Raw genomic sequence first — 26,083 nt, 5'->3', positions numbered from 1 at the left:
TCTTCTCCAGAGCACAATACATTGTTTTTTTTGTTTTTTTTACAGTGTTATCCATTTCTACAGCTGGGTATTTACTGGGGCAATTGTGGGTTAACTACCTTGACTAAGGGTACAGCAGCAGTGCTGCAGTGGGGAATCAAACCATCAACCTTTCGGTTATGAGTCCTGCTCCTTCCCCACTAGGCTACACTGACGCCCCATGACACCAAGAGACGCAGCATCGGGTCCGGTGATTGTCACAGGTGTCTGCGAGACAGATTTCGACCTGCATAGGTGTGGGTGACCTGTATCTGCCTCCTACTTCACTATATGTAAGATTGAAGAGACTGCCTTCGCTTGGAGATCGTATCGCTACCGTCAGACCACATCCTCTGACGTCCCTCCGCACACCTCACAGAAGAGCTCGAAGCTGAGATACGCACTTCTAATTTACCTTTAAGTGACTTATATTTCACGCATTTACATCCCAGTAATGTGCCAACCAGAGCCAGTCCTTGTGTTTTATGCCTTGACCTGCACCGAGGCCAGGTTTTGAAAGAACTTGGAACAGATGCAAGTACAAATGCACCTCCTCAATGGCAAATGCCAGGCGTAAAAATATGACTTACATGAGGAAGAAGGATACCAGCACACTGCTGTGCTCTCGTTTTAGTTCTTGTGAAAATATATGCTGTTGTGCTCCCTACAAGTCCCAGGGGATCAAATGCTTGCTTGGGGAGACTAAAGAGGAGAGCATGGTTATAATGTAGTCGAGCAGTCACATAGACATTTGTTAACTTTATTGTATTGGCCTGAGAGCAAAAATTTTGGAAATACTTCCCAATTGATAAAATGGTATATTTACTACATTCTTTGAAAGCTGAAGTTAGCATCTAGAATCATGCCCTGATTCTTAACTTCATATTTGATGTTTATAACAAATGGCCCAAGGTTTTGAGCTATTTTTCTCTCAGCGCTCTTGTCCAATAACTTATCTTGGTTCAGCTATAAGAATATGTGTGGCCTGTCTGACATGTAGCTTTCTAAGAAGCTGACTGGGATTTCACCCTCGGGTAAAACAGAGATACAGTTGTGTATCATCTGCATACCTATGAAAATGAAGACCATGTTTACCAATGATTCTGCCAAGGGGAAGAGAACACCAAGGAGCCAAGGATAGATCCTTGTGGAACTCCTCATGTAATATCAGTATTTTCAGAGTCAAATTCCCCCAAAGCAACAAAACACTGTTGGCTGTTGATTGTGATGACTCTTAGTATAGCTATAAAACTGTAATAGCACTGTGTGATATTAGTATAGTTAACAGTGGGCTTGAAAATGTGTACTAGATAAGCTAAACTTTGGAAATATGGTGCAAATGTAAAGGTAATAGTATTGACCCTGTCCCTCTTGGGGCCTCAATTACCCGCCATTCATGTGCACGATTTCATCCTAAACTGTGTGCATAGGATCACTTTCACGTATAGTATAACATTTGCTAAAAAAAGCAAATTTTTTTTCCTTCCACTGCCAGACTGTGTGTAGGCACATTTGACATTGAGACACTCTCAATGACAGTGCTGTGGGGGAGAAGTTTCACTTCTTTTTTAATGCTTTTTTCCCCCCTTTATGCAACCCTGGAATTACCAGCCGTTCATTAGGCCCATCTCACCGCAACGACCTCTGTGCTTGCACAGAAGCACAGAGATGAGATGAATGCAATCCTCTAATACACTCACACACACACAACCAGAGGCTGTTTCTCACACTACGAGTCACACAGTGCGTTGCAGTAACGTGGGAACAAACTAAAGGATATACGTTACACAACTTGGAATTTATCAACGATATTACGTAAATCTGTGCGTATATAATTTTCATGCATGATAAACAAATCACATATATGTACACTCTGAATTGTACCAGTCAGAAAAAAATAACAGTAGTTTATACAGTAGTATAAACATATGTTGATAAATGAGGTCTTACTCCTATAAGAAAAAAGTTCTGAAATTTTTCTAAGGAATGTTAATACTCCCTAAAAGGGTGCGCTAGATTCTAAACTTCAGACATTTCTGGAGGTACAATTATTCAAAATACACTGTTTTATAATTACAGACAACACACTCTAAGACTCAAGCTCTATGACTTAAACAAAATTGAATCTTACAGATTTTTTTCATTGATATATTGAAAAAACGCACTCTTAAATTAATTACAGAAAGGTGTAAACAAAATGCAAAGAGGCTGTTGATTGTAACTTCTGACGAATACAAATGGACTTCAGTCTAAGCTACTTCTTGGTTTCTGTCCACTTTCCAAAGCAGGGTGGATGGTAGTGCTGAAAAGTAACATTAAACAACTCTTTTTCCATGGACTCACCGAGATCCAGAAAACACCAAGTCTACAGGGCATGACTGTTCAGACATATTTATCTACATAATATTATCCTTTTTGTTGTTTTGATGGGCATGGATCTCCTGCTTTTGCTGTACTCCAAAAACCAACAGCAAACAGGAAAGGATTATGTCAGCACCAGTATGAACGAACATTCAGGCTTTTTTTTTCCTTTGCTATGAAACATGGTACCTTTCCATGACATTTTAAAGAAGCACCCGACAGTCTGCGACTTCTACCATGTGGAAGCCATGTGTCAGCTTAATTTATTTTTCTTCTTGTGGAGTGACAGCAACCACTTTCGTGATGCCCATGCATCCTCCCTGGCATCCACTGCACAGATCCATGCACAGAACATCAAAAAGCCACTATTCTGTTTTTCCAGTGTTTTCCACAGTACACCTAATCAGTGACAGGTAATAAATCTGACATTGAACAGTAGAATAATAAAAACACGTTTACAAAACACAGAACAATAAAAACACATTTACCTTTACAAATAAAAAAAAACTGAACTCTAAATGTTCAATGATCTGCAAGGACAAATTGACACTGTGACAAAAAACAATCTGCCAAATAATTCAATTACCATTTTACGGCATTGAAGAGAAGCTTTGGTTCCGGTAAAGTTGAGCTTGCTTCAGGAAAGAACCACCAAGTCACTTAAAAGACAAGTATGTGTGTTTGATACTCTGTTCTTAAGCGAAATTATTTCCACCGACAAACCTTTGGACAAGTGTCAGGCCATTGAAAGGTATCTCTCAGGAAACAACAAACTGCATTGAAAGCGATGCAAATTCAGTTCAGTTGCAGCATTACTCAGAGGCCATTGAGTTTGTTTTGTGTTTTACAAGTGCTGTTCACTGTGAGGAAAACCCCTGGTCAAACTGACAACAGACTGCACATGGATGAAATGAGTAAGTCAGAACCACAGGGGGAATTCCATTCCCTTTGCCAAGGCTAAAAAATGCTTCAAATTTGCTCTACAATCAACTTGTTCAGTTTCAGTGAAAAAAAAAGACAGCTGCTGACTGCTGCCTCCTTGGTATTTAGGCTGGTTTGCATTTTTATTCTGAAATGGATCCAGAGGAACTCCTTGTTTCCAATAAGGCATTGGGGCATCAAGTTTTAAAGCCCAGGCTGGCCCAGGCCTCTCCCCTCGTGGAAGCCAGTTGTCTCCCATCCAGAGGATTTCACAGTCTTGCAGTTCCAGACATCTGTGTCATACAAGGAAACCTTCCAAAACAATGGAATTTTTGTCTAATTTTTTTTTCCTCAATTTTTCTCCAAACCCCAACTTTGGTTTCCAAAAATCTTACGTGTGCAGCAGGGAACCCCTGGACTTTGAAAAAAAAATTGTGGAAAAAAACTTGGGGATCTAGTTTGGAGCAGATGCAAGCCGGAGTGCACTGCTGAAGCTCCTAGGAAAGAGCTGACTTCTCAAACTCGCTGCACACCGTGGGCGAAGGGTAAATGAGTCACGACCGGATGCTAACAAAGCAACAGAACAACAGATACACATCTGTAGTAGAGTCTTCAGCGATGTAGACGTGACATTGTGGATGGTTACATACACAAACCACCCGAGACACTAGTATCCAGCTACAGATCCTGAGAACCTTTATTGCCTGGAAATCAGAGATGTGGCATTCAAAACGTGTCCTTCCTTTTCTTGCAATAGATTCTAAACACAGTGTAAGATCTATTGGGAAAACTTGATGGGCTTGTAGGACCACTTCATAAGGACTGTGAACTGGTGTCATCTAACTAAATGAAAGATCGTAAATTGAACAGCTGAGATTGATTTGGCCAATTACCTGTGCTGGGTCTCCAAACAGATGAAGAAGAATCCAATGAAGAAATGTCTCTTTTTATTGGTGAAATAAAAACTGCAACAATTAACTTGTTGTCAGACGACAATGATGTGACAGAGTTAAAAGACTGTTTTGTTTCAGAACATAAAACACCTGGTCAGGAGAAGATGGAAAGGAAGTCATGCATCCTACTATAGCATCTCCCACAATAAGGACACTAGCCAGTGCTCACACAATATAAGAGAGGAAAGCCATTCACTGCTACTTTATTGGATGACCGGTAGAAGCATAGTTTTATTGCTGCTGTACTGAAATAGAAAATAAGATTAAACTTGGAGGGGAGAGGGGAGAATATAAAACCCTGAGTCCCGATCACACAAATCAGAACCAAAAAGGATTTCTATGATGAATCCACCCACCTAGAGAAGGTACACAAATGTGAGGAAGCAACACAAAATGCCTGCATCTGATTATCCACTCAAAAAAGCTAATACCAGCGGAAATCTAAGCTTCATGCAAACCAAATATTTATGCGGCAGATTAGAAAAGGTCACGATTCAAACGGAAGCAGCAGTGTTTTCTTATTTCTTTCTGGCGTAACAACTAAAGATATTGACTCTACCTGCCCAGGGTATTCTCCACAAACACTGGACAAACCATGTTGATTTAACATGCTCCAGACATTACATCTCTATTTGATGAATGGCTCCTTATTTTAAGCTACATAAAATAAAGAAAGCAAGGATGGAATGAACAGAGGAATTTGGTCTTGCAGATATGAATTTGATTACATACACCTCTCCACTAAATGGGGTTTGCTACAAACATCTCTTTTACAGGAAACAGATTTAAATTTAGTCAGGGATGTACTAATGCACTGTCTCGATAAATGTAGGAAATGATGAGGCTGTTTCTGGGAGAAATGTGTGATTCAGAGAGAAATTTTTGTAACCAAATGAAACTTGCTGAAGAGGAAACTGCACTGTAGCATCAAACTGTGTAGCATCGATCCTTTTATAATGCACCCTTGGTAGTTGTACCAGAAAGGTTAATTCGGGGAAAGTGCACAATGTATTCAACGAGTTTTAATCTTCCTGTTACAGTCTGAGCTGTCCTCTAAACCGGTGTTTCTCAATCCTACTCCTGGAGGTCCCCTGTCCTGCATATCTTCTATCTATCCTTGCTGCATGATTAAATCAGGTGTGCTCACCTAATCAAAAGTGCCACTGATGAGTTCAGTTGGGTAGGTAGATCAGGGAAAGATGGAAAACGTGCGGAGCAGGGGGCCTCCAGGAGTAGGACTGAGAAACACTGCTCTAAACGCTCCTGTTGCCCTGTATCTTTGTCATTTGGCTGAATTTGATTCAACCACAACCAAGGCATACAACATACTGTAGCATTAGATTAAAGGCCTGTAACAGCAACACCCTATCACCAATTAAACATCAACACTAAGACATGCTCTGTTCTAAAGTTCACACCTCAAAAGTGATTAGACTACAAATTTGACCCTTTTTCTTAATAGCTGATGTTGTCGAACGCTATCAAACAGCTAGCTATCTTTGATGTAGGCCATGATAATCCACTGCAGGACATTCTCTGACTGAACTGTATGTTTGCCTGTCAAAATTATGAAGGACTTCTCACTGATACTTGCTGTGTGCCAGTGGAAGGCTAATTTATTTCCAAAAATTCACTGGAACTAAAACATTACATTAACCAATAAGCACATTTTACTTAACTGCCTTTTTTAATTGAAAAATCAGTTTTTATTTTTTTTTCTACTATTTGTTCTACTATGTAAGCTCAGTATATAAAATCAGCTTTGGCTCCAGACCTGGTCACACATGGTGGTGGCTGTATCATCCACTGAAAGAAACGTTTCACTTCCTACTCTTCCTGTGCTGATGATTTACACGTTACACACAGTTTCACATCTGATTCATGGCACACAGACTCTATCCAATCTTGGCAGTCACTTCTTGAACATGCAAATAAGTTATAATAAATGAAAAAAAAATTAGAACAAGATATTAACTTTCACTAGTCACATCTGAGTAAGGAGGATCAAATGATATAGTAATTTAATGATGTGTTCATACACACAGGTAAAAAGATGTTACACAAGCACAAGAGATAACAATCCATAATTCTGTCATAATATCCAATTTGTGGAAAAATGCAAAACGCATCAGAAGCAATTCTCCACTATGTTAACGTGCTGTGCTGGCAATTGCTAAGAATTAAATAAATTATTAATAAATAAATAATAAAAAAAACAGTGCACCAGAGACCTACCCACGCCAATGTTATCATAGCAAAGTACAACAACAGGATAGGCCTATGGTTGGCCTCTCCACGACCTAACAGCTGTCAACATAAAAGGGACTCGTAGTGTAGGAGACAATAGCAACAGCTCCATGATGGACAAAAGCCAAAGCTGGAGGTAGAGGAAAGGAAGGCAGGATCCTTATCAGCCTCTACATGCAAATCGGTCTGGGGGTAAACTGGGCACATAGCATGTGTTACATTTACTAGTCCCTATTGGTACTGGGAACTTAACATTATGTTATTACACACTTAACCAGTGTGACTACACATTTAGAAGAAAAAAATCCCGATGCAAGTATGAATTACAAGAGGCACATTGACTATAAATGCCTGTTTTATATGTAGTACATGTAAAATTGGCCTGGGGTAAACTGGACATGTGAGACTTTTTATATTTTCTATTTCCTATTGGTACTGAGAACTCAAGACCTATCCAATGTCATTACACACTTACAAGATGCACTATAAACACCTGTTTGACATGTAGTACTTCCTGAGAAAGTACATTCACAAAGAGAATTTAGCAATGTGCATACACAAAGATTGAGGGGGTGATTCCATCCTCCAGCAGAGCCTATAACTTTAGCCTTACTTTATCTGTAACCTGATGCACTTTGCTGGTGTTTGGAAGGTGTCTGCATGCATCGGTCCGATTCCTTTTTTCACTTGAGATCACACCTCTGTGAGTGAACAGGTAACACATCTTTGAACCTATGATGCAACTCCCCACCTTGGTGGTGAAGTCTGAGTGCAACAGTTTTCCAGTCTGAGACCAGTTTTACACACTGACATTGTTATGTAGCATGTTCACATTTTTGCTGTTCACACCCATCTTCAGATTAAACTACCAATATTAAAGGTAAAACAACACACACAATTGCTTAGACATTTCTCTCAGTACTATATCGAACTATATACCTACATTGAAATCATTATTCCATTGTAACGTCTTCAGCGTCCACTGACACATGCGTTGCCAGTTTCAACAGAAACGAAAAGATGGGCCAATGAAAAGTGCTTAACTTGTATGTGTATTTACAAACCTTTGCTTTAAAAGACATTTTACTTTGGGATCACTCCTTTTACTTTTATCTTTAATATTAGAGAAGTTACTCTGGGTTTTGAGATTTGACTTTGTGATTATTTTCCAGTATTTTCCATTACATTACGTTACATTACATTCATTTAGCCGACACTTTTATACAGAGAGACTTCCGCCACATACATGTTGCCTTTGCCTCACGGAGGTCTCAGAGAGGTCACTCACCGTGCGTCTTCTCGGTGAAGACCACCTTGGAGTCGGAGGTGAAGTTCTGTCCCGTCACAATCATCTGCTGGCCCCCCAGCACTGAGCAGCTGTCCATGTCCTGCTTCTCCACCATCGGGAGCTCGTGGGCCGATCTCTGCGCTGCGGATGCACACAGGGAGAGTCAGACACCATCCTACTCCAGGTCATCATTACATTACATTACATGCATTTAGCAGACGCTCTTAGCCAGAGCGACTTCCATCACAATAGAACATAAGCGTGACCATTCAATTTAAATGAGAAACAGTGTCAGACCAGGCTCACAACACTCACAGACCAGTGAGTGTGAACACATCATTATTCAAGCCCCACCACAAGTTAACTTGTGCACTATGACAAACTCATCACCCATCTCCAACTAACGGACCTGAAGCTGCAGTTGATGGGGTCAAGATGTTACTGTGGAAAAATTCACTCAAGGACTTTTGGCCTAATGCAGAGAAATTTCAAAATGTCTTAGCACTAGGTATGTGTGTCATGCTTCCACATGTATTAGTATGTGGTTCCTTCCACACCACTTACGCACCAGTTTCAGTAACAGCAACAAGATTTGTAGTAACATGCCACATTGCATTGAGATCAGTGAACTTCAATCTGAATGTATCAACAATAAAGTCTGTAAATGTTAATAGACAGCAGTTTCCATTGTAAAGTGATTCATACAGCATGCAGACATGCCATTTAAATGTCATTTCATGAAATGGCATCCAAAAGTTGGCATGAAAACATTATCACTTCCTGACAGTGGATAGTTGCAGTGAATGATGTTTCACAGTTGTCCAAGGTCTGCCGTGCTCCTTCTTGCAACCAATCAGAACTAGCAGAGCAGGAACTGCTTTTGCCAGGGCATGTAGCTCATTGCAACAGTTCACCAAACAACAAACAGCAAACGGTTTAGTTACTTGAACCAAAATGCCAATGGGCATAAATGTGCAGTCTTAAACAAGTTTATCTGGACCTTCCAGTTGAAATTACAGCCTAAAATGACAGCTTTCACTGTCAACTTGTGGAACTTGTTATCTGTTCTCTTTAAACACCCCGCATCTGCGGACACACTGTCGAAACTACTGGGCATAACACAACCACAGTTCCATATACTTGAGGTCTGTTATGAAAATTGTATTTTTAGATATCTCTCCCACATTTTCATAACCCCTTTCAGCACCCCCCATCATTGCAGGAGAGACTAAATGTTTGAGAAGTGAGAATTTTTCAAAACAAATGTATAAAAACTCAGTTTTGCCGGGTTAACAGCACTTTTACATTGCAGAGAAAAACAATGGGAGACTAGACTTCCTGAGGATTATCATGATAACACAGGAAGAGTGCATTCATTAAGGCAAACTCTGTGACCTCTCCATGAAGCAGACACCGTGCCGTACTCTCCATAGACAGATTTCCTGCACAGATAGGCTAAAGAGGGGCGTGGACGCATAGAAACGCATGTCTGAATTCAGAATACACCACAGTAAACTGTCAAATTTCATCCTCTTGTTTCGTAAATGAGCTTTTGGTTATGCCTCTTGGTCAACAATAACCCTTCAGGAGATAAGCACAAACTGTGATGAGCTGATTTCAAACCCAGTACATGTAGAAGAAAAACACATGCTGTAAAGTAACTAACATGTTAAAGCATCATCAATTTAACATTTCAACAGCAGTCTTATCTACAGGGTTGTCCCACAGTACTAAATGCCAAAAGCACTAATTGAATGAAGACAAAACCATTTCCTCATGAAAATGACATTTGAAATGATACACCCTCACATAATATCAGTTTGAATGTAAAATGCAGGCAAAGTAATCAGACCTTTTTTACCCTGTTTCAAAGGCAAAAATTATCCTATGAGGCAGACTATATCAAGTGGTGAATCTCTTCAAGCAAAACAGACAGCCTAGGATCACTTGTGACACACTCACTTTGCTCCGCTGGACATAAAATGATATTTCATAAACATAAAACATATGCTGACAAAGTCATGCAAAATAACTAAAAATTAGTATCATGCACACATTAGAGAATAATATTCACATTCAAAAAAGCAGGCAAGTAACCATATTGGCATTCAGGTGCAGCAGTGGGTTGTGTACAGACGGTTAGTTGATAGCTGCCTAATAAAAAAAAAAAAAGCCAACCAACCAACCTGGGAGCTACGAATTTCATGTTTTAGGTGATTAAGACTCAGTATCCGGGGTTGTTCCAATAGTCACCTGCTCCTTTTATTACAACCAAAATTACAACCACAAAACACATGGAAGGGAACCCAAATCTTGCATTCCAAGACCTGTTTCTTTTGTTTTGACCCTGGTCTCAGTCTGTACCTTCTGTTGGTTATTAAGTGAAACACTAATGTCCTACTACCCATGCACTGTACAGAGTCCTGCCACCTGCACAGGTCTTTAAGGACTTTTAAAATAAGCAACCCACAGACTGAAGGAACTGGTGCAAGTCTAAAGAAAGCTCTGGGTGACTCAGCTCAGGGGTCCAGCCATATTGGAAACCTCTGGGTAGTGTTTACTGGTTTGAAATGTTTTAAGAACTTACAGCACTCTATGGGATGGGAGGCCACTTGGAGGGACACGGGTTGCCCTCCGGGCTGGGGGATGTGTATGCGGAAGACGAGGCGGACTCGGGTGTTCTTCCGGCCGATGTCCGTCTCTCCTTTCCTCAGCTCTATGTCTGCGTTCTTCAGTTTTAGAATCCCCGCACAGTCGATGCTGTGAATGGAAAGGTTGTGGATAAAAGAGCAGTTTAACATCTTAAACAGACTCTCACAGAGTGAAAGCAGTCTTGAACTGCGCCATTGCGACCGCTGCAAACCTCTTCCTCGATGCGTGAGCTTTTTCAGTTGACTATTATTAAACCACGTGTGCAGAAGCTCACAGCAACAGGATACACAGACAAACCTCAAAGGGCCTACACATCTGATATAGGGGCCGCATCGACATAAAGTGGTAGGGAACATGGGCTGAAACTTAAAGGTTGTTGGTTTGATCCCCTAACGGAGACTGCTGTTGCTGTACCCTTGAGCGAGGTACTTAACCCAAACCGCCACAGAGTGAAAGGAAGGTAATGGAATAACTGCAAACTGCATAAGTTGCTCTGGAGACGAGCTTCTGCTTAGTAACTGTAATGCGATTGCAGACCTGTGTGGGTGGAGTACTGAGATGCACTGACATGCACTTGGTTGCTCACAATAGCAGACCTTAACGAGAGTTACCTTTTCAAAAGACAACTCAAACAGTTTAAACGGAGCTGTGAGCCCGATATGTACAATTCAATTTAAAAACTGTGCACCAGTGGTTCCGGGTACTACTCTGGTGTTAAGATCATGTAACTCCCCTACTCAGATGTGTTTTAATTGGCTTTACTGAATGAGAAAAATGACTTGGATAAATCAAAGACCGTATAAGGCCTGTGAACAATGTTAACCAGCGTGGTGAGTCACTGAAGCGCACACTCACTCTCAAAGTGTGCTTAAACACACTACAGTGTGCTTCATGGACCATGTCTGCTTGACAGACCACAGTGTACTTTACAGTACAATACAGTGTTTTACATGATACAGTGAATAATCCAGACTACTGCGTGCTTTATAGACTACTGTGTGCTTTAGACTACAGTGGGCTTTAGACTAGTGTGCTTTGCAGACTACAGTGTGGTTTTGACTATAGTTTGCATTGCAGACTACTGTGTGCTTTAGACTACAATATGCTTTACAGCCCACAGCGCAGGACAGAGTCCCTTACACTGCTCTCATGTTGTTCTTCGGCTCCAGTGGAATCTCCAGGACCTTGGTGTTGTGGATTATCTTCTCGTAGCTGGTGGTGGTGACGGTCTTGCCAGTGATGCGGTGGACTTGGTAGAAAGCGTGGGGCTTGAGGATCCTCTCGTCGGCCGTCCCGATGAAGATCTGCAGGCCCAGCGGGTCCTTGCCCCTGTACCCCAGCAGCTGGAGAAGCACAACAGAGCCCACTGTTCACCCGTATGCAAAGAGGCGATACTCCACCGCCCGCCACAGACAAACAAACAGCCTATTGTGCACTGTTCCTGTCAGTCCAAGCAGGCGAAGTATCCACTTTCTGAAGTCAGAGCTTTGTTCGTTCCCCGCGACATGGACCGTCTAACTGTAAGAATCCAGTGCTCCTGCATAGATTAGTAAAGACTAAAATGCTCTGTTCATGAGGAATCTTTTATACTGAAATAGATTTACTACAGGCATAACATAGTACACTTTATATACTGTCCCTGGCATCAAATGTGTAATCACAGCGACTCCTTAACTCCTGAACAACTTAAGCGATAACCAGAACTCCTGAGGTAAAAAGTTAGAAATGCTGAGCAAGGAGTCTCCGTAATGGTCCAATTTCTGGTAACAGCATAATGGTGTGGTAATGTCTTTGATTATACATCGATTGTTTTCTGTTTTTCTCAGTAGTGAGGCAGCATGTGTTGTAACAGTGAAGGCTGGGTTTGACCACGAGGCATTGCTCCACGCAAGAATGAAGAGGAGCTGCTGAAAGCATTAGCATCCCTTGGCAACCTCGAAACTCCGCACGCAGAGACCGCATGCTCCTGGAGGGTCACAGGTCACAGCTGTTTTTGTGACACAGTCTCAGCATCTCACTGGAAAACTCCTGGAAAAATACATCTCGCTGGTACTCTTTAAAATCAGAAAGCAGAGTGGCTGGCCATTGGTTATCTGACCACATGTTCTAACAGCTGTGGGTCTCTGACTAAGACGAGACATCATTATCAAGCATGTAAGCATCACATTTGTTGTTACATTCTAAAAGACCTAAAAGCCTGTTTCAAAGTTTTGCATAAACAGGTTCAATATAACAACAGCCAAACCAACAGCCAAGTCCACAGACATAAAAAAGTATTGCTAGAATTTCTATTTATATATACATCAAATAAGCAGATGTATAACTAGGAGAGCAAACTCAAAGCTCACTGCTAGTTTTTTGCCAACAAAGGCATTTTAATGTGTGGAAAATTTAAACAATTCACATATTTCACTCAACAGCTTCCCTTTTTTATACATCTCAGTGGATACCTAGGTAAACAGCAGAAATTTACATAAACAAATTATCAGCATGCTCTTGTTGGTGTTTTCTAACTGAATACTTGGCAATCAGCAAATGTGAAAAAGCTACTTTTGAATAACAGACTACAGGAGGAGCACATGGTCTAGTCACGATGCCTGGCTTACAAAAGCCCACAAGGAAGAGAATGAAAAGAAGAAAGAAAGAAAGAAGAAGAAAAAAACGTACCGAGCGCCCTTTCACTTGCGAGGTTTCAAAGCCGTAACATGTCTCATTGTTTCAAGAGCGCACGATTTACTTTGAAACAAGGTTTAATTTTATCCTTACCAATGACATTTCCTCTACCACTGTGGTAATAATTTATAGGAGCAAACAATATGGCCATTCATTTGCAAAGGGCAAATAACATAATTGTAGTCATTTTGAAGTACATACATCAAGTAGGCCGGATCACTTGCAGCAATGTCTGTGGGTAGACATACACATACACACATACACACACACACGCACGCACGCACATGCACACACACACATATACACACATGCAAGTACAGACACACAGACAACAGATCACTATAAAATTGCAAAACTTCATCAAGGGAAGCAAACGGAAACCACAATCTATGAAGTTGCAGCAAAGATGTACGTATGTTTGTGCAACTAAGCAACCGAAAAGACCTTCTAAATGCTATTCAAGAATGCTACCGAGAACGTAATGCTATTCAAGAAAGAAGTCATAATTGCAAGGGGTTTTTGTAATGGTCATGTTTTCTGAGTGGTCCATACTTGTTTGTCCCTACACACCTATGTCCATTGTTAAATCTGAAAAGCAAATTCAGTAAAGGACAATGTAATTTCAATATACATACAACCATTAATGGAATCGTACTGAGAGTGACGTGTTAAGCCTTTTTGTTCAGACCAAAACTGCATCCCTCTGCTTGTAATTAGGTCTTAATTCATCTCTAGACTGAATTGGCCATTTACAAGGGTCTGCCTTCTGTGACCAGATGTTAGTGCCACGTGTGCATCCCCTGAAGAAATAAGATCCTTTTCTAAGGTCTAACTGAACAAATCAGTTCTCAGACAACTGCAACTATTTTATGTGATGTGGTCTGTGGCAGCATTAATGTGTTTGACTGATCTAGAACAGGGAGCCAATTTGAATGTACCGTATGAAAAAGATCATTTTTTAAAAAAATGTGCTGTTAGCTCAACTGAGGATGAATCAAAGCCAAGAATTCAGAGGGAGTTGTTGTAAGAATGTTGAATCTCGTCTGTGTGCAGTCATGCCGTCTTACCATACATCACAACTAAACACTGTGGCATTGTACAGACTGTAGTAGGTTAGGCAGGCAGAAGAGTTATGAGAAAGGTGATATCTTGTGCTAGCAGTCTGTGGAATCTGAGCAGAAATGATATCTCCCAAGCTTTCTGGGGGGGGGGGGGGGTATAGGATTAAAAACCAAGTCTCTTAGTAAAAACAAAAACTGTAGGTAAAATTTTGAAAAGGCACAATTTGCGAATGTAACATACAGAGAAAAACAGTACAGTTTCCATGGACAGTCTGTGGTTGTGGCTGTCATGGTGCGACGTTGGTGCTAGTCAGATTAGGGGCAGGAGAAGAAAAACGGACAGGAAGCTTGACTGAACCCCAACTTTGGTTGTGTGACTGGCGCATCAGCACAGCGAAAAAAAGAAACAAATGGAAAATGAGACAGCACAGTTGAGCAATAAAGAGTAGGCCTAGACACTCACCGCATGACAACACAAAAACATAATACTGAATGCTGTTTCATTAATTATTTAACATGATGGGGCAGGAAAGAGACTGAACTGTCATATTTTCCTGTGCTGTAATGCACTCTTGTTTTCGCTTCCAAGCCATAACATGGCTAATTCTAACTCATTACGACACGGAACCTTAACACTTGGACAGTTGCTCGAAGATTTTAATTACGGTAAATCATGACTTAAATCATAGTAAGATTCCCTTTCATTTCCCTAGGAGCCTTTTCCAGCATGAGAATAACACATTGTTTGTCCAATAGGTGCTACACAGCATATCTGAAAATGCGGTGCCGATACTAGTCATTAATTTGCATGATTTCAAATAAGGACCTTCACTGCGCACACACTCACACAGACCAGGAACACAGAGAGTTTCTGGCTGCCCTTGACTGTGCTCAGTCTTTTGGGATTTCGACAGTGCCGAAGTTTCAACATTTTGGACTCTTCCGACTTTCTGCGGTCTCAGCTGTTTTATCACTTTCTATGGGGCATCCAAAGGGTGAAACCACAGGAAAACAAAGGGAAGCTGAAAGAATGGCCAGCTCCCCCAGAGCAGACCGCAAACTGCAAAACGTAACGAGAAACCACACCAGTGTGGCCGTGCGGTTGCAAGTGCTAAATCACCACTTTGTGCTGGCTTATTTTGTGCAAGAAGACACAAGGCTCTCTGAAATGGCATCTGGTTTCTAATTAACTGCCCAGCTCCAGACCCAGCTATGTGGGCAGCCAGTCAGAGCGTTCGGCTATTTTTAAAAGCTGGCCTGCCAGTTAGGGTGGATGCCGTCATAATGGCTACACTGCAAGATGTTTCTTCCATGGTCTAACACACAAGGGGCACAAACAAAACAGAGTTAAATCAAACGGCAAGAAGGATGGACTTCAACACACTGACTACAAGTTATATCATGGAGGAGAGACAAACACATGAATGGCAATATGAGGCAGCCATTCATTATGTGCTTATAGTAAAGTCTTAAATGTGACTATTTCAATATGAAATCTGGTTTACTTTAGCCCAAAGACAAAGCCTGGAGAAATCCCAATGACTTCTTGAAAAAACAGGGGTTACTTCTTATGATAGAAGACGCTCTTGTTGAAGCTGACTTCTGGTGAAGGCTAACAGAGCAGAGACACCATGGTGGCCCCAGGTACATAACTGCGCTTGGTTTTAATCTCCTTTATCTGCATTCCAATATAAGTCTTTCGGACAAATATATCAACTTCCTTTTCCAACAAGAATGAATTGAACCCAGGGGGAAGTGAAACACATCTTTAGACAACTGCAACATGTTATTGGGACCTTTGTAGCTACTTTGATTTTCTCAGTACATCATCCTTAGTTCAATGAGCACCTCAATTGCTTTGTCTGGAGCGACTCTTTGGAAGCATGGAGAGCACTCTGTTCTGGTTTCAAATCTGAGCCAATCTTCTATTCCCAGGACAAATAACGCATCCATCCAGACAGAGGGCAAATTCAAACATGTTGGTCTGAAGAACTTAATACTGAACACTGCTTTCTATATTTGTCTGTGTAAACAGAGATCACACAACACTATTCTTGACTCCTGTGCAAGAGGCATTGACCAGATAAGGCAACAAAACACCATATCAGGTTTCTGTCCCCTTCTCAGGGCAACCTGGTGTGAAAAATGACATCATCTACTTTTATTATTAGCATACTTAGCACATAATATTAGCATGCTTATTTGTAGTTTCAATTTCTCATATTAATATTGTAAAAACACAAGTGAGACCGAATTACTACTGATATTAAAATCGATGACACTGTTTTCACTTCATGCAGATATTTCTGTTTTTGTGCCAACTGTAGTATTGTAACCTCACTGTGCATGCTTATATTTCCAAAAAACAACACTATTCCCCACCACGTTACAAAAAATAATTTAAATATAGCCACACAATCTGTCCGAAAGTACAAAAGAATAAAGGCATTCACAGCATAGTGAGGGCTCTCAAGGCACCATAAAAATACTTACCGTGTACTACAGACTGATTAGTAAAATAATAACAATAATAACTGAATAACCACTGATACAAATGTAAGAGATCACAGGTATTGTTTAAGGTACAAAACACAGCTTGCTCCTCCCTTTTGATAACAATATAACCAGCAAAGAGCAGGCAGAAGACACACCTGTGCACTGACGTATGACATATTTCCCCAAATGGCACAGGTCAGGGTGTGGACCTGCTTGAGAGGCACTGACTGTGCCCATGCCCAGTGGAGGGTAACGAGTGTGTGGGTGAGAGGGGGGGAAGGCGCAGACAGAACAAGCCCAGAAACACGTATGATCATTTTCATAAATCCTGCCCCAAGGCCTCACTGCCACCTGCACCGTAATGACTAGGAAATACCACCACACGCACACACCTGTGCTCAGGTGAGCACGGAGCAGCGTACCTGGACCACCGGGTGACCCCCGCTGGGCGCCTTGACCGCCCCCCTGCTGCCCTCCGTCTCGTAATGGGCCCGGTGGTGAGGTTTCGGCTGCACCTCGATGCGGAGCTCGTACTGGTCATTCCGGCTGGGGACAGGCCACTCCAGAGAGGGCAGAGAGGCCGCTGGAATACTGCCAAAATGGATTGGAAGGGTATCGTCACAAATTGCCTAGCACTGAGCGCGGTGAAATGGACATCAAACACAAAGGCCCAGATTCAGTCTACCTGGACTGCAATTTGGCCTTCAATGGGCAATGATTTTCAGTGGTCACTACGTTTTCCCATTAAACAAACAGAACATTGAGTTCAGGAGTTACTGACACGTGCAGTATGCACACAGGCAACTTGCTGAATCGTATTCGAAACGAGGGACCAATGAGCAAACATCCTAATATATCATTGCTTTTGATGTGCACATAGTATTTGGCTTTCTGCTCATTTGTTCTTCAAAGTATTCCATTTACATATAATACTATTCGTTCAAATTAGATATTATAGAATATATAGGATATTCATTAATATATCTCATATTCAAATATAATATAATATAATTCTATTTGTACAATTAGAAGTGAATGAAAGTCACTTCCCATACTGCGTGCCATCTACCCTAATTACAACCCAATGTTGTACAGGGGTTGTAATTTTGTGTTTATTAAGCAGACATGATACATCGTTTATGGTTCAGAGCTCAGTCTGATAAAACATACAGCAGTTTTAATTTGTTAATGCTGGAGGAAGTGCATATGAAATTACAATTAAACACAATCAATTTCCTTATATCCTAAAAATGGTGTTTATCGCTGGGTGGTACCTCAAGTCTATAAAAACATCTAAATGATGCTGATGCTGTCTTATGCTGACGATAATATTACTAAATGGAGCAGATGCCGTAGCTTGCTAATGTTGACATGATTTGTAATTTAGTGTTTTTGGAAAATGTCCTATTTTTGTTGAATAAAGGGGAAAAAAGAAGCTACTGTCTCATGTGTTGCCCTCAAATTCAGGCCAGTGACATTACATTACATTACATTACAGTAACCTCAAATGTGACAGAGGTGAACCGGCCCGACGGAGTCTGCCTCCCATTACCTGCAGTGGCCAGATGCCAGCTGATTGGGCCAGATGGGAGGAATGACAAAGTAGGGCTCGGCGCCAGGCTTGCTCTTCACGTCCTGCTCACAGGAGAACAGGCAGCTGTCAACCTGGGTCTCGGGGGAGGGCCAGTAGTCGAGGTTGGGCTTGATGATCTTGGTGGGGATGGACCCGGGCATGCCGGTGTTGAGGCCGTTCATGGCCTCGGCCAGGCCAGAGGAGGGGCCGTATTGCCCGGCATGGTGGTGGTCCTCGTAGCCTCCGTGAGGGGAGGGGCTGCGAGAACGGGGCCGAGGGACCAGGCTGGGGCTCTGGGACATATCATAGGTGCGTTTCCCCTGTGGGGAGGTAGAGCGGGAGCCGGGCCGTGGGGACGGGGAGCGGGCCCCCAGGTAGCTGTCCTCGGTGACGCTGGTGCGGGGGGAGGTGCCAGGGGAGGTGCGGGGGGAGCTGGTGTGGATGTTCTGGAGGCGGGGGCAGAGGTCAGCGGGCGTGTTCACGCTGCTAGGGGAGACGCAGGGAGAGGCCCAGGGGGACAGGCCCTCGGAGTGGCAGCTGGTGGAGGAGTTGCTGCTGGCGGGGCTCAGGCAGGGCAGCTCCCGGTACGAGGGGCCCTCGTGCCCGGGGACTGTCAGCGAGGGCCGGGGGACGATGTTGACCGGCTGCGCCTGCAGGCAATCCCTGACGTGCTGGTAGTGCTCGCAGGTGGGGGTGATCTCTATCCTCGGACTCATCGCCGGGCCTCCAGGCCTGGAGTGGTCCAGGTAGTTTTTGTTTTCCAAGTGTTCGTACCCCGTGAAACCATCTGGAAGCGGCTCCCTGTAGAGAGAGGGGCTGCAGGCCTGGGTGTAGGCAGACATCTCCTCGTGGGGGTAGGCCATACCGGATGTGGGGTTGAGGACTTTTTGAGAGGGGAGACTTGGTTCATCTAAAAGGAGATGGGGAACATGAGGATAGCATGATCAATTACATTATATTACTGTCATTTAGCAGACACTCTTATCCAGAGCGACGAACATAGATTACAATTTTATCCCTTTATACAGATGGATATTTACAAAGACAGTTGTAGGTTAAGTACCTTGTCCAAGGGTACAACAACAGTGCCCCAGCTGGGAATCAAACCAGTAACCTTTCAGTTAAAAGCCCTGCTCCTTACCACCATGCTACATCACCACCCCACAACTAGGTAACTCCACCTACAGCAATACAAAACAAGGTATGATGCAGACAAAGGAGAACAGATATGTCAACCCATTAAGTAATTGTCACGCTAGTAATGCTACTATAGATCTATATGAAATGGCATATGTGAGGGTTCATCCATGCAAAAACAAGCAATATGCTCCCTCAGAATATCTCTTCTGTCAGATAAATATCCTGTCTTAATGTGTTCTCATTTAGTGTTCCATAATAGCTCTACCAGTGCAAATATTAGTACATATATTAATCAGTATTAGTGTCAAACTTGTCATGCACATATCCTCAAACCTGTGCATTTAAGCACACAACATCTCCCATTCTTGCATAACCCACAAAGTTCTTATTGTAGTTTAATAGACTACAGAGGTTTAATTGTTGACGTGGATTCTAAAGAAAAAAAGAATGTTGGGTTGAAAGAGAACTATGTAACACAAGTGCATACAGCCTGTTGTAATCAGGATATAAAAATATATTTCAAAATAATGCACTTATTTCAGCATACTGTTTTAAAAAGGACATAATCATTAAAAAATACACATATATTAATATTTTTTTTAACAATTTGCTTATGTGAAGAGGTGTCACAACCAACATTTCAGACTAATAGGTTATCAGTGCCAGGTTCCTCTGGCCTGAAATGTGTCACGTACAGGACTAATACCTCCGCACAAATGCAACTTAAATGTTCATGTGGACACTGCCGGTCACCGGCTTATTCAAGACAGTCCCAAATGACACTCGAATTGCAGCTATGCATTTCCCCATATGGTTTCCAGAAGTGTTCACCTTTACTTTGGTAAGTCAGTGCAATTCACAAAAAAACATTTTAACCGTCTGTATATCTGGAAGATTCATTTCCACCTGTACATACCCCGTGCTCACATAAAGCACTGTTATCAATATGCATGACGAAACAAAACTAAAACATAAACAACGAATGAGTAATGTATCTACAATTCATTGGAAAGTATTAACTCAGGACAGTTTACTTCAAGTGCAAGACTTATACCAGACAGTTCTCATCCTGAACATTTGAGTTGCCAAAAACATGTACAATATTCTGTAAATATTGTATAGCAGGGCTACATGCTGTTAATACGAAAGCTAATGTTTGAATGCAAACAGTATTTCTTCGGATGTTTATGTACAAATGAAAACGAAGACAACAAATGGCAAATATAATTTACCAACTGTAACTGAACCCATCACGCAAGCCTCATACTGTTGTATCTTTACAAACCTTGGTCTTCTCCAGGAAAATCGTTGCAACCAGGGTACACAAAAATGTCAGAAAAGTCCAGCTCATCTTGGTTTACTTGGCTGAGATCCCCTGTTATCCCTAAAGAATTGGGGTCCTTATCTTCGCAAATGGAGGTCATTTGTTGTCTTTTTAAAATAAACTGTAACTCAATAAAGTAAAAGCCCTTCTTAATTAGGACTCATATGTGTTTTGGCGATTATCTTCAACCCAATCCCAATCGGTCTGCACAAATAAATAAGTTTCCTTTGCACAAGATATAAAACGTGGGCAATTTGAAAATGGCTTGCTCGACGTTTGAACGCGCGAGTTCTGCACAGATGAAATTGACAACAACTTCCTGTTTCAATTTAACCACATGCAGATGAGGCGTGCCTCACTTCACGCTCTAAAGTAAATAAATATAAAGGTGTGAATGGCAGAACTGATCACTAATTCAAATGTTCAACGGCAACGGTTTTAGACGCTATCGTATTAATTTCTGATGAACACGGTTGCCAAAGTTTAAAGATGCTTTTATTAACCTAACACCAGCATCAACAAAAAGAAATTATGTCTGCATACCTAGAGTGACTGAAGTTTAATTGTTATGTACTGCTGCCCCCGGGTGTCTGACAGGAAATACTGAGAAAACAATGCCAGCGCGTGAAACCCTGCCAATCCGTCATCTTCTTTCTGAGGGGTACAATAATGCGGTTTACGGGAACGAGTTTTAGAAAATAAAAATGCAAAAGTCAGGGTGTCTTATTCACTCATTTACTTACACACGATGAACAACGACGACAACAACAACAACAATAAATAATTGTTGCGGTTTTATTAGCAGTAGCAGTGCAACGGAAATGGTAGTACCTGTATTTGTAAGTCAGGAACAACGATGACGAATATAATTAGCCTGATGTAATGTTTATTCTACACAGACAGAGCAGCTAAAATAGGAAAATGCTTTTGCCAGCAACATACTAATTAGTGTATACGCATTTAAATACGGCAACGTTGGCTGTGTTACAACATAGCAAATAATTTGTTTCCTCTGTTCTTTTGCGGATTTAATTCTACTGCAGACAAGACATTTACACCTTTACATATTAAATTATTTAAAGTATTATAGTATGTATTCAGGGAATGTGGTAAATTAGTCCTACTCAAATTTCACTCGATTGACACAGTCCAGTTTAGGATGTACTTGATATTTTTTTGTTCGCAAAGGCTATGTTTTGATCTGTAAAGTTTGACGGAATGTCTCAGAGAAAGTTTTAGTGTTTCTGGCATGGATAACCTCCACTACGCTCTAATCTCTGTGATTTTGCACAAATTGATTTACCATGTCACACCTATACAGATACATATAAAATGTATGGGTGTGATATGGTGAATCGACTTGTTGGACTGGAGACTACCTCAGCAAACGAAATCCGACACAGTCATTTTAGACTGTATGAATTGTACTGTGTTTTCCTTAACATCCAGGTACCGGAGCAATACAAATACAATTAAACAAATTGTTTCAATCTTGCGTCTGTAGAGCAAAAGATGGGCTTCTTTCCTGGTATACTGCCAAGTAGAAATTCTGAAATAAAACAATAGATTACCCATATAAATGAATGGGGAAAGCACGGAGCATAAGCAGGAGAAATATGGATGGCAACAAACACGATTACGATGCCAATTATCTGCACGGATATGGCATTAAGGCAAATTGACTTAAACAGGGAAGAAAATGCACATTCCAAATGTAGAAACAATTTTCTTCAAAGGACATCCGGGGGACAAAAGAAAGAAGCAATTTTCAGGAAGATGTCTGGCATAGGCCTAGTCGTGTTTTTAAACTGTGATTAATTTGGACCCTTAACTGGCTTCAGCAACCCGAAATACAGAGAACTACTGTTCAAATTCTGGGCAGAAACATGGCATGTCTTGCTCGCACAATCGTCCTTGTCAAAAGCTAGAGGTCTCACTCGTCCAACTAACTCTGTCGGTCTGAGAAGGAGAATCTTGAAAAAATATGTAACAACCTAAGTCCGTCTTTAATGAAAGCTATTTACTTCGGATATTAAGAAGAATTTCATTAATACAGCGAACAAGGTACATATCTCGAATATGTCTTGAATTAAACTTTAATTTGCAACACGGACATTTCATTGTAGCGTTAAGTCTTGATCGGTCATGTCTTGAAAACATCGGAAAATGATCCGATTGTACCGCTTCCAAGAAAGAGATGAATAGAAGTCAGAACTTTTAGCTCAGACATTAAAATATGTCCTTTTGAACTAATCCACTGACAAAAGCAGATTTTTCTAACCATATCCTCGACGTCTGATGATTTTATTCTCAGTCGCAACTGGAAGATAATGCTGTTCAATATTTCATTGCCCTCGAAGTATTAAATTTCATGCTCCTGCCAAAAAAAGATGTACATACTGTAAACCCCGCTGTGCAGTTGCGTAGGTTTGGTTAAATTATACAGTTAGTTACAGCGACTCTCCCGTTTTGCACATACCTGCTCACGCCCATTTAATAAAATTGGCGAAGGCAAAATACAATATATTTTTATCATTTATTTCAAAATATCATAACATTATTTACTGTAGGTCACCTTAGAATGTATACAGGTACCTTGTTCAACAGGTAGCCCCAACGAACCCTCTCTTTTAGACGTACAGACCAAAGCACGTGACCGATTAAAGGCTAGGCGGAGAGCGTTTTCCAAACACGTATTTACTATTGCAGCAGAAGCGTTCCATGCCCCCCTCCCCCCTTAGAATGATTTCTAAGAGAATACCCATTGATTAACTGAATTTTCCGTAAACGCGCACATGATTCTCGGGCGTTTTTTCTTTTTCCGAAGGCTGAACTCAGGAGCCAGAGACGCAAAACTGTGATCCTCCTTCGCATGTGCGAGGAGATTCTTGACACTGCAGTTGTATGTAAGAAAAACCCTGGAGCAGGACCCCACAGCGCCCCAGAGACGCAATAATGGTACAGATGTGGTCCGTAATAAATAAAAAATAAACACAGTCCACCTGCGCGCGGGCAGGAACCACAAACATATTTAAACATCAGAACTGAAAGTTTGGCTTGTAAAACCATATACAGTAGATTAAACAGAATATCCCTTGTACTTTATAATTATGACATTCAAAATCAACCATGGCTATTCTGGTGATTCATTTTTGAATATGTATAAAAAATATCTAAGTGTACATTTCCAAAGTAGGAAAATATTCAATAAAACTTCTTGCGTCCAAGATTTGCGCCACAACATTTCATCACGCGCCTTTCCTACCTTGATTCATCGATCGCATGACGTGGTACTGCGCCAGCCTCCAAGATTCTCTAAACATTTGGGAATCAGAAAGTACTGTAGTAATCTAACTATAACACTCTACGATCTCTACCAACCATGCTAAAATATAACTTCAAAAAGAAAAAGCTGTACAAAAAAGACTTTAGCTGGAAAAAGAGAACAGAACAGCTCGGTATGGTAATGGTATGAACTCTTTTCCTTAAGCCGTGAATTACTCGAGTAACAAGGGCAGCTTCCTTCCCTGCTCTGGGTGTTTATAATCTTTGGATGCTGTAAAATAACGGGATTCCCTCAGTGTTTCCTCCTGTTTATGCGCTTTGCCATGGAAACCTGGAACGGCTCCATCCCGGAGACTCAGGGCTTTCCTGCAGAGCCCACACTCAGGAATCCGTGACGTCTCCAGCTCCCGCGCCAAGGCATATCTGCGGCTCGTGTTAGACAGCGGCACACAAGAGCTTCGTTGTAGGAGTGAGGAATTAATGGAGGGACCGGGAAGGGGAATGTATAATTACTGAAATACAGATATTAGTTGGCGCATGGTTTTAAGTGCACCTTGGACGGTTGAAAACGCTCAAAACGGGAGCATTTTCCCAGCTCCGTGTTCTATAGCCATTGTAGAGGCTTAATTAAGGGTTACCGTTACCCTGTAGTACATCAGAACTTTTTGTAGCGGTCTGAATTTGCGCCAATATCATTGGTTTGTTAATTGAAACTTTTTTATGTTTTACCCCAACACCATACAGATATAATACAGTGTGTTCCATTTAATTAAATCACAAAGGGAGAGGCAAAACAACCAGAAACCACTTGATTGTTCTTTATTTTTGCTTTAATATTCAATCTATAAAGCCAGCAATCACAGTGAGGTTACAGAAGAGCTGTGTGAATGCATTCAAGTAACTTTTTAAAGTTGTCATATTGACATTGTGTGACTGCACACTCCTTATGAATTACAATATATTGTCAACCTGAAATGCAACCAATTTAACACTAGCAATAGCACAGTGGAAAACAGAAACCAAAACGCGAGAACATGGAAAGATATCTTGTTTGATTCCCACTACATAGGAAGAAGGTCAGAGATGCCCATATCAAGAAGACAGATATTGTTATCAGGATGTTATTGCTTGCAGAAATGAGAAGAATGACTGGACACAGTTTTTTGACATATAAAATGATATGTCAAAAAAGTTGTGTCCAGTCATTCTAGCACAGTTCCATGGGGGAGAATGGTTTTATTTAATCTGAAATGAACATCCTGCCAGCATTCCCACTCCTGGTGTTCCGATGCAGGATGTGCGTTACACTGGGCCGGAAATACCAGACAAATCTGAAATTCTACAGGTAACGTAAATCTGTGGAATGCCTGGCTGACAAGGGATTGGGCCGTCCCTGGATGCAGCCCGGAATCCCTCACATGGTGGATCTGTGCCAGCTACACAATGACAATGACAATGGACCAGACACAGGTGACAACCACAACAGTCCATTTATATTATTAGTAATTTTAGTAAAAGCCTTGCCTAGCAGATGTACATGTGCTTGAATAATACTTCGGTAACTGAAATTATTATAAAATTAATACATCAATAGTTTCAGGGAATATGTTGGAACATGTCTCCCTGTCATGTCAGGTTCCACTATGGACTGTTTTCAGACCGGATGTAACTTTGAAATACAAAGCTTGCCATAACAACAGTGAATAATGTTGCTGCTATTTCACGTGTATAACATGGCTTATAGGTGCCTCCTCTTTTCTTACTTCAGTATCCAATGCACTTGTAAAAATTAATATCATTTTAGTTATTAAATCAGCAAAGGTTTGTGCTACTTTGTTTATGCACTTGCAACTCAATGTCTCCTCTGTTCTACCAGTGATATGATATTTGTTTGTTGTGTGAACGTTTTTCATGGCAAGTGGCTGTAATGCATATCAGGAGTTCCTTGGTGTGCTGTCATCAGTGTCTGTTGAGCAGTGATGAAAGTGTGTGCACTCAGCTGAGAGTAGGTATGTTAGGGGCGGGGGGACGGGACGGGGGGTGATCTCAAAATTCATAGAAATTCCAACCATAAATTTGAGTTAACAAAAC

At 41.4% G+C, this 26,083-nt stretch overlaps 1 protein-coding gene across 2 annotated transcripts in view; it reads right to left on the bottom strand.

Moving 5' to 3' along the window:
* Positions 1 to 24,190, bottom strand: part of LOC118779761 (nuclear factor of activated T-cells, cytoplasmic 2-like) — a 33,452-nt gene extending 9,262 nt beyond the window's left edge. Inside the window, exons 1-6 of one of the 2 annotated variants that reach the window (XM_036531993.1) lie at positions 23,973 to 24,190; positions 18,223 to 19,153; positions 17,093 to 17,261; positions 11,581 to 11,783; positions 10,376 to 10,548; positions 7,789 to 7,929 (exon numbers count right to left, since the gene is read on the bottom strand). In XM_036531993.1, the coding sequence (XP_036387886.1) occupies positions 7,789 to 7,929; positions 10,376 to 10,548; positions 11,581 to 11,783; positions 17,093 to 17,261; positions 18,223 to 19,153; positions 23,973 to 24,030 (1,675 nt within the window). In that variant the 5' untranslated portion in view covers positions 24,031 to 24,190. Of the gene's footprint in view, positions 1 to 7,788; positions 7,930 to 10,375; positions 10,549 to 11,580; positions 11,784 to 17,092; positions 17,262 to 18,222; positions 19,154 to 20,668; positions 20,981 to 23,972 lie in introns of those variants that run through there. The other variant, XM_036531992.1, reaches the window with a different exon arrangement.
* Positions 24,191 to 26,083: the final 1,893 nt, after the last annotated feature.

Source organism: Megalops cyprinoides, chromosome 6 (assembly GCF_013368585.1).
Source record: "Megalops cyprinoides isolate fMegCyp1 chromosome 6, fMegCyp1.pri, whole genome shotgun sequence".
NCBI classification, from domain to species: domain Eukaryota; kingdom Metazoa; phylum Chordata; class Actinopteri; order Elopiformes; family Megalopidae; genus Megalops; species Megalops cyprinoides.
The sequence above is the reverse complement of the archived record's forward strand: the minus strand, read 5'-3'. Positions and strand labels throughout refer to the sequence as shown.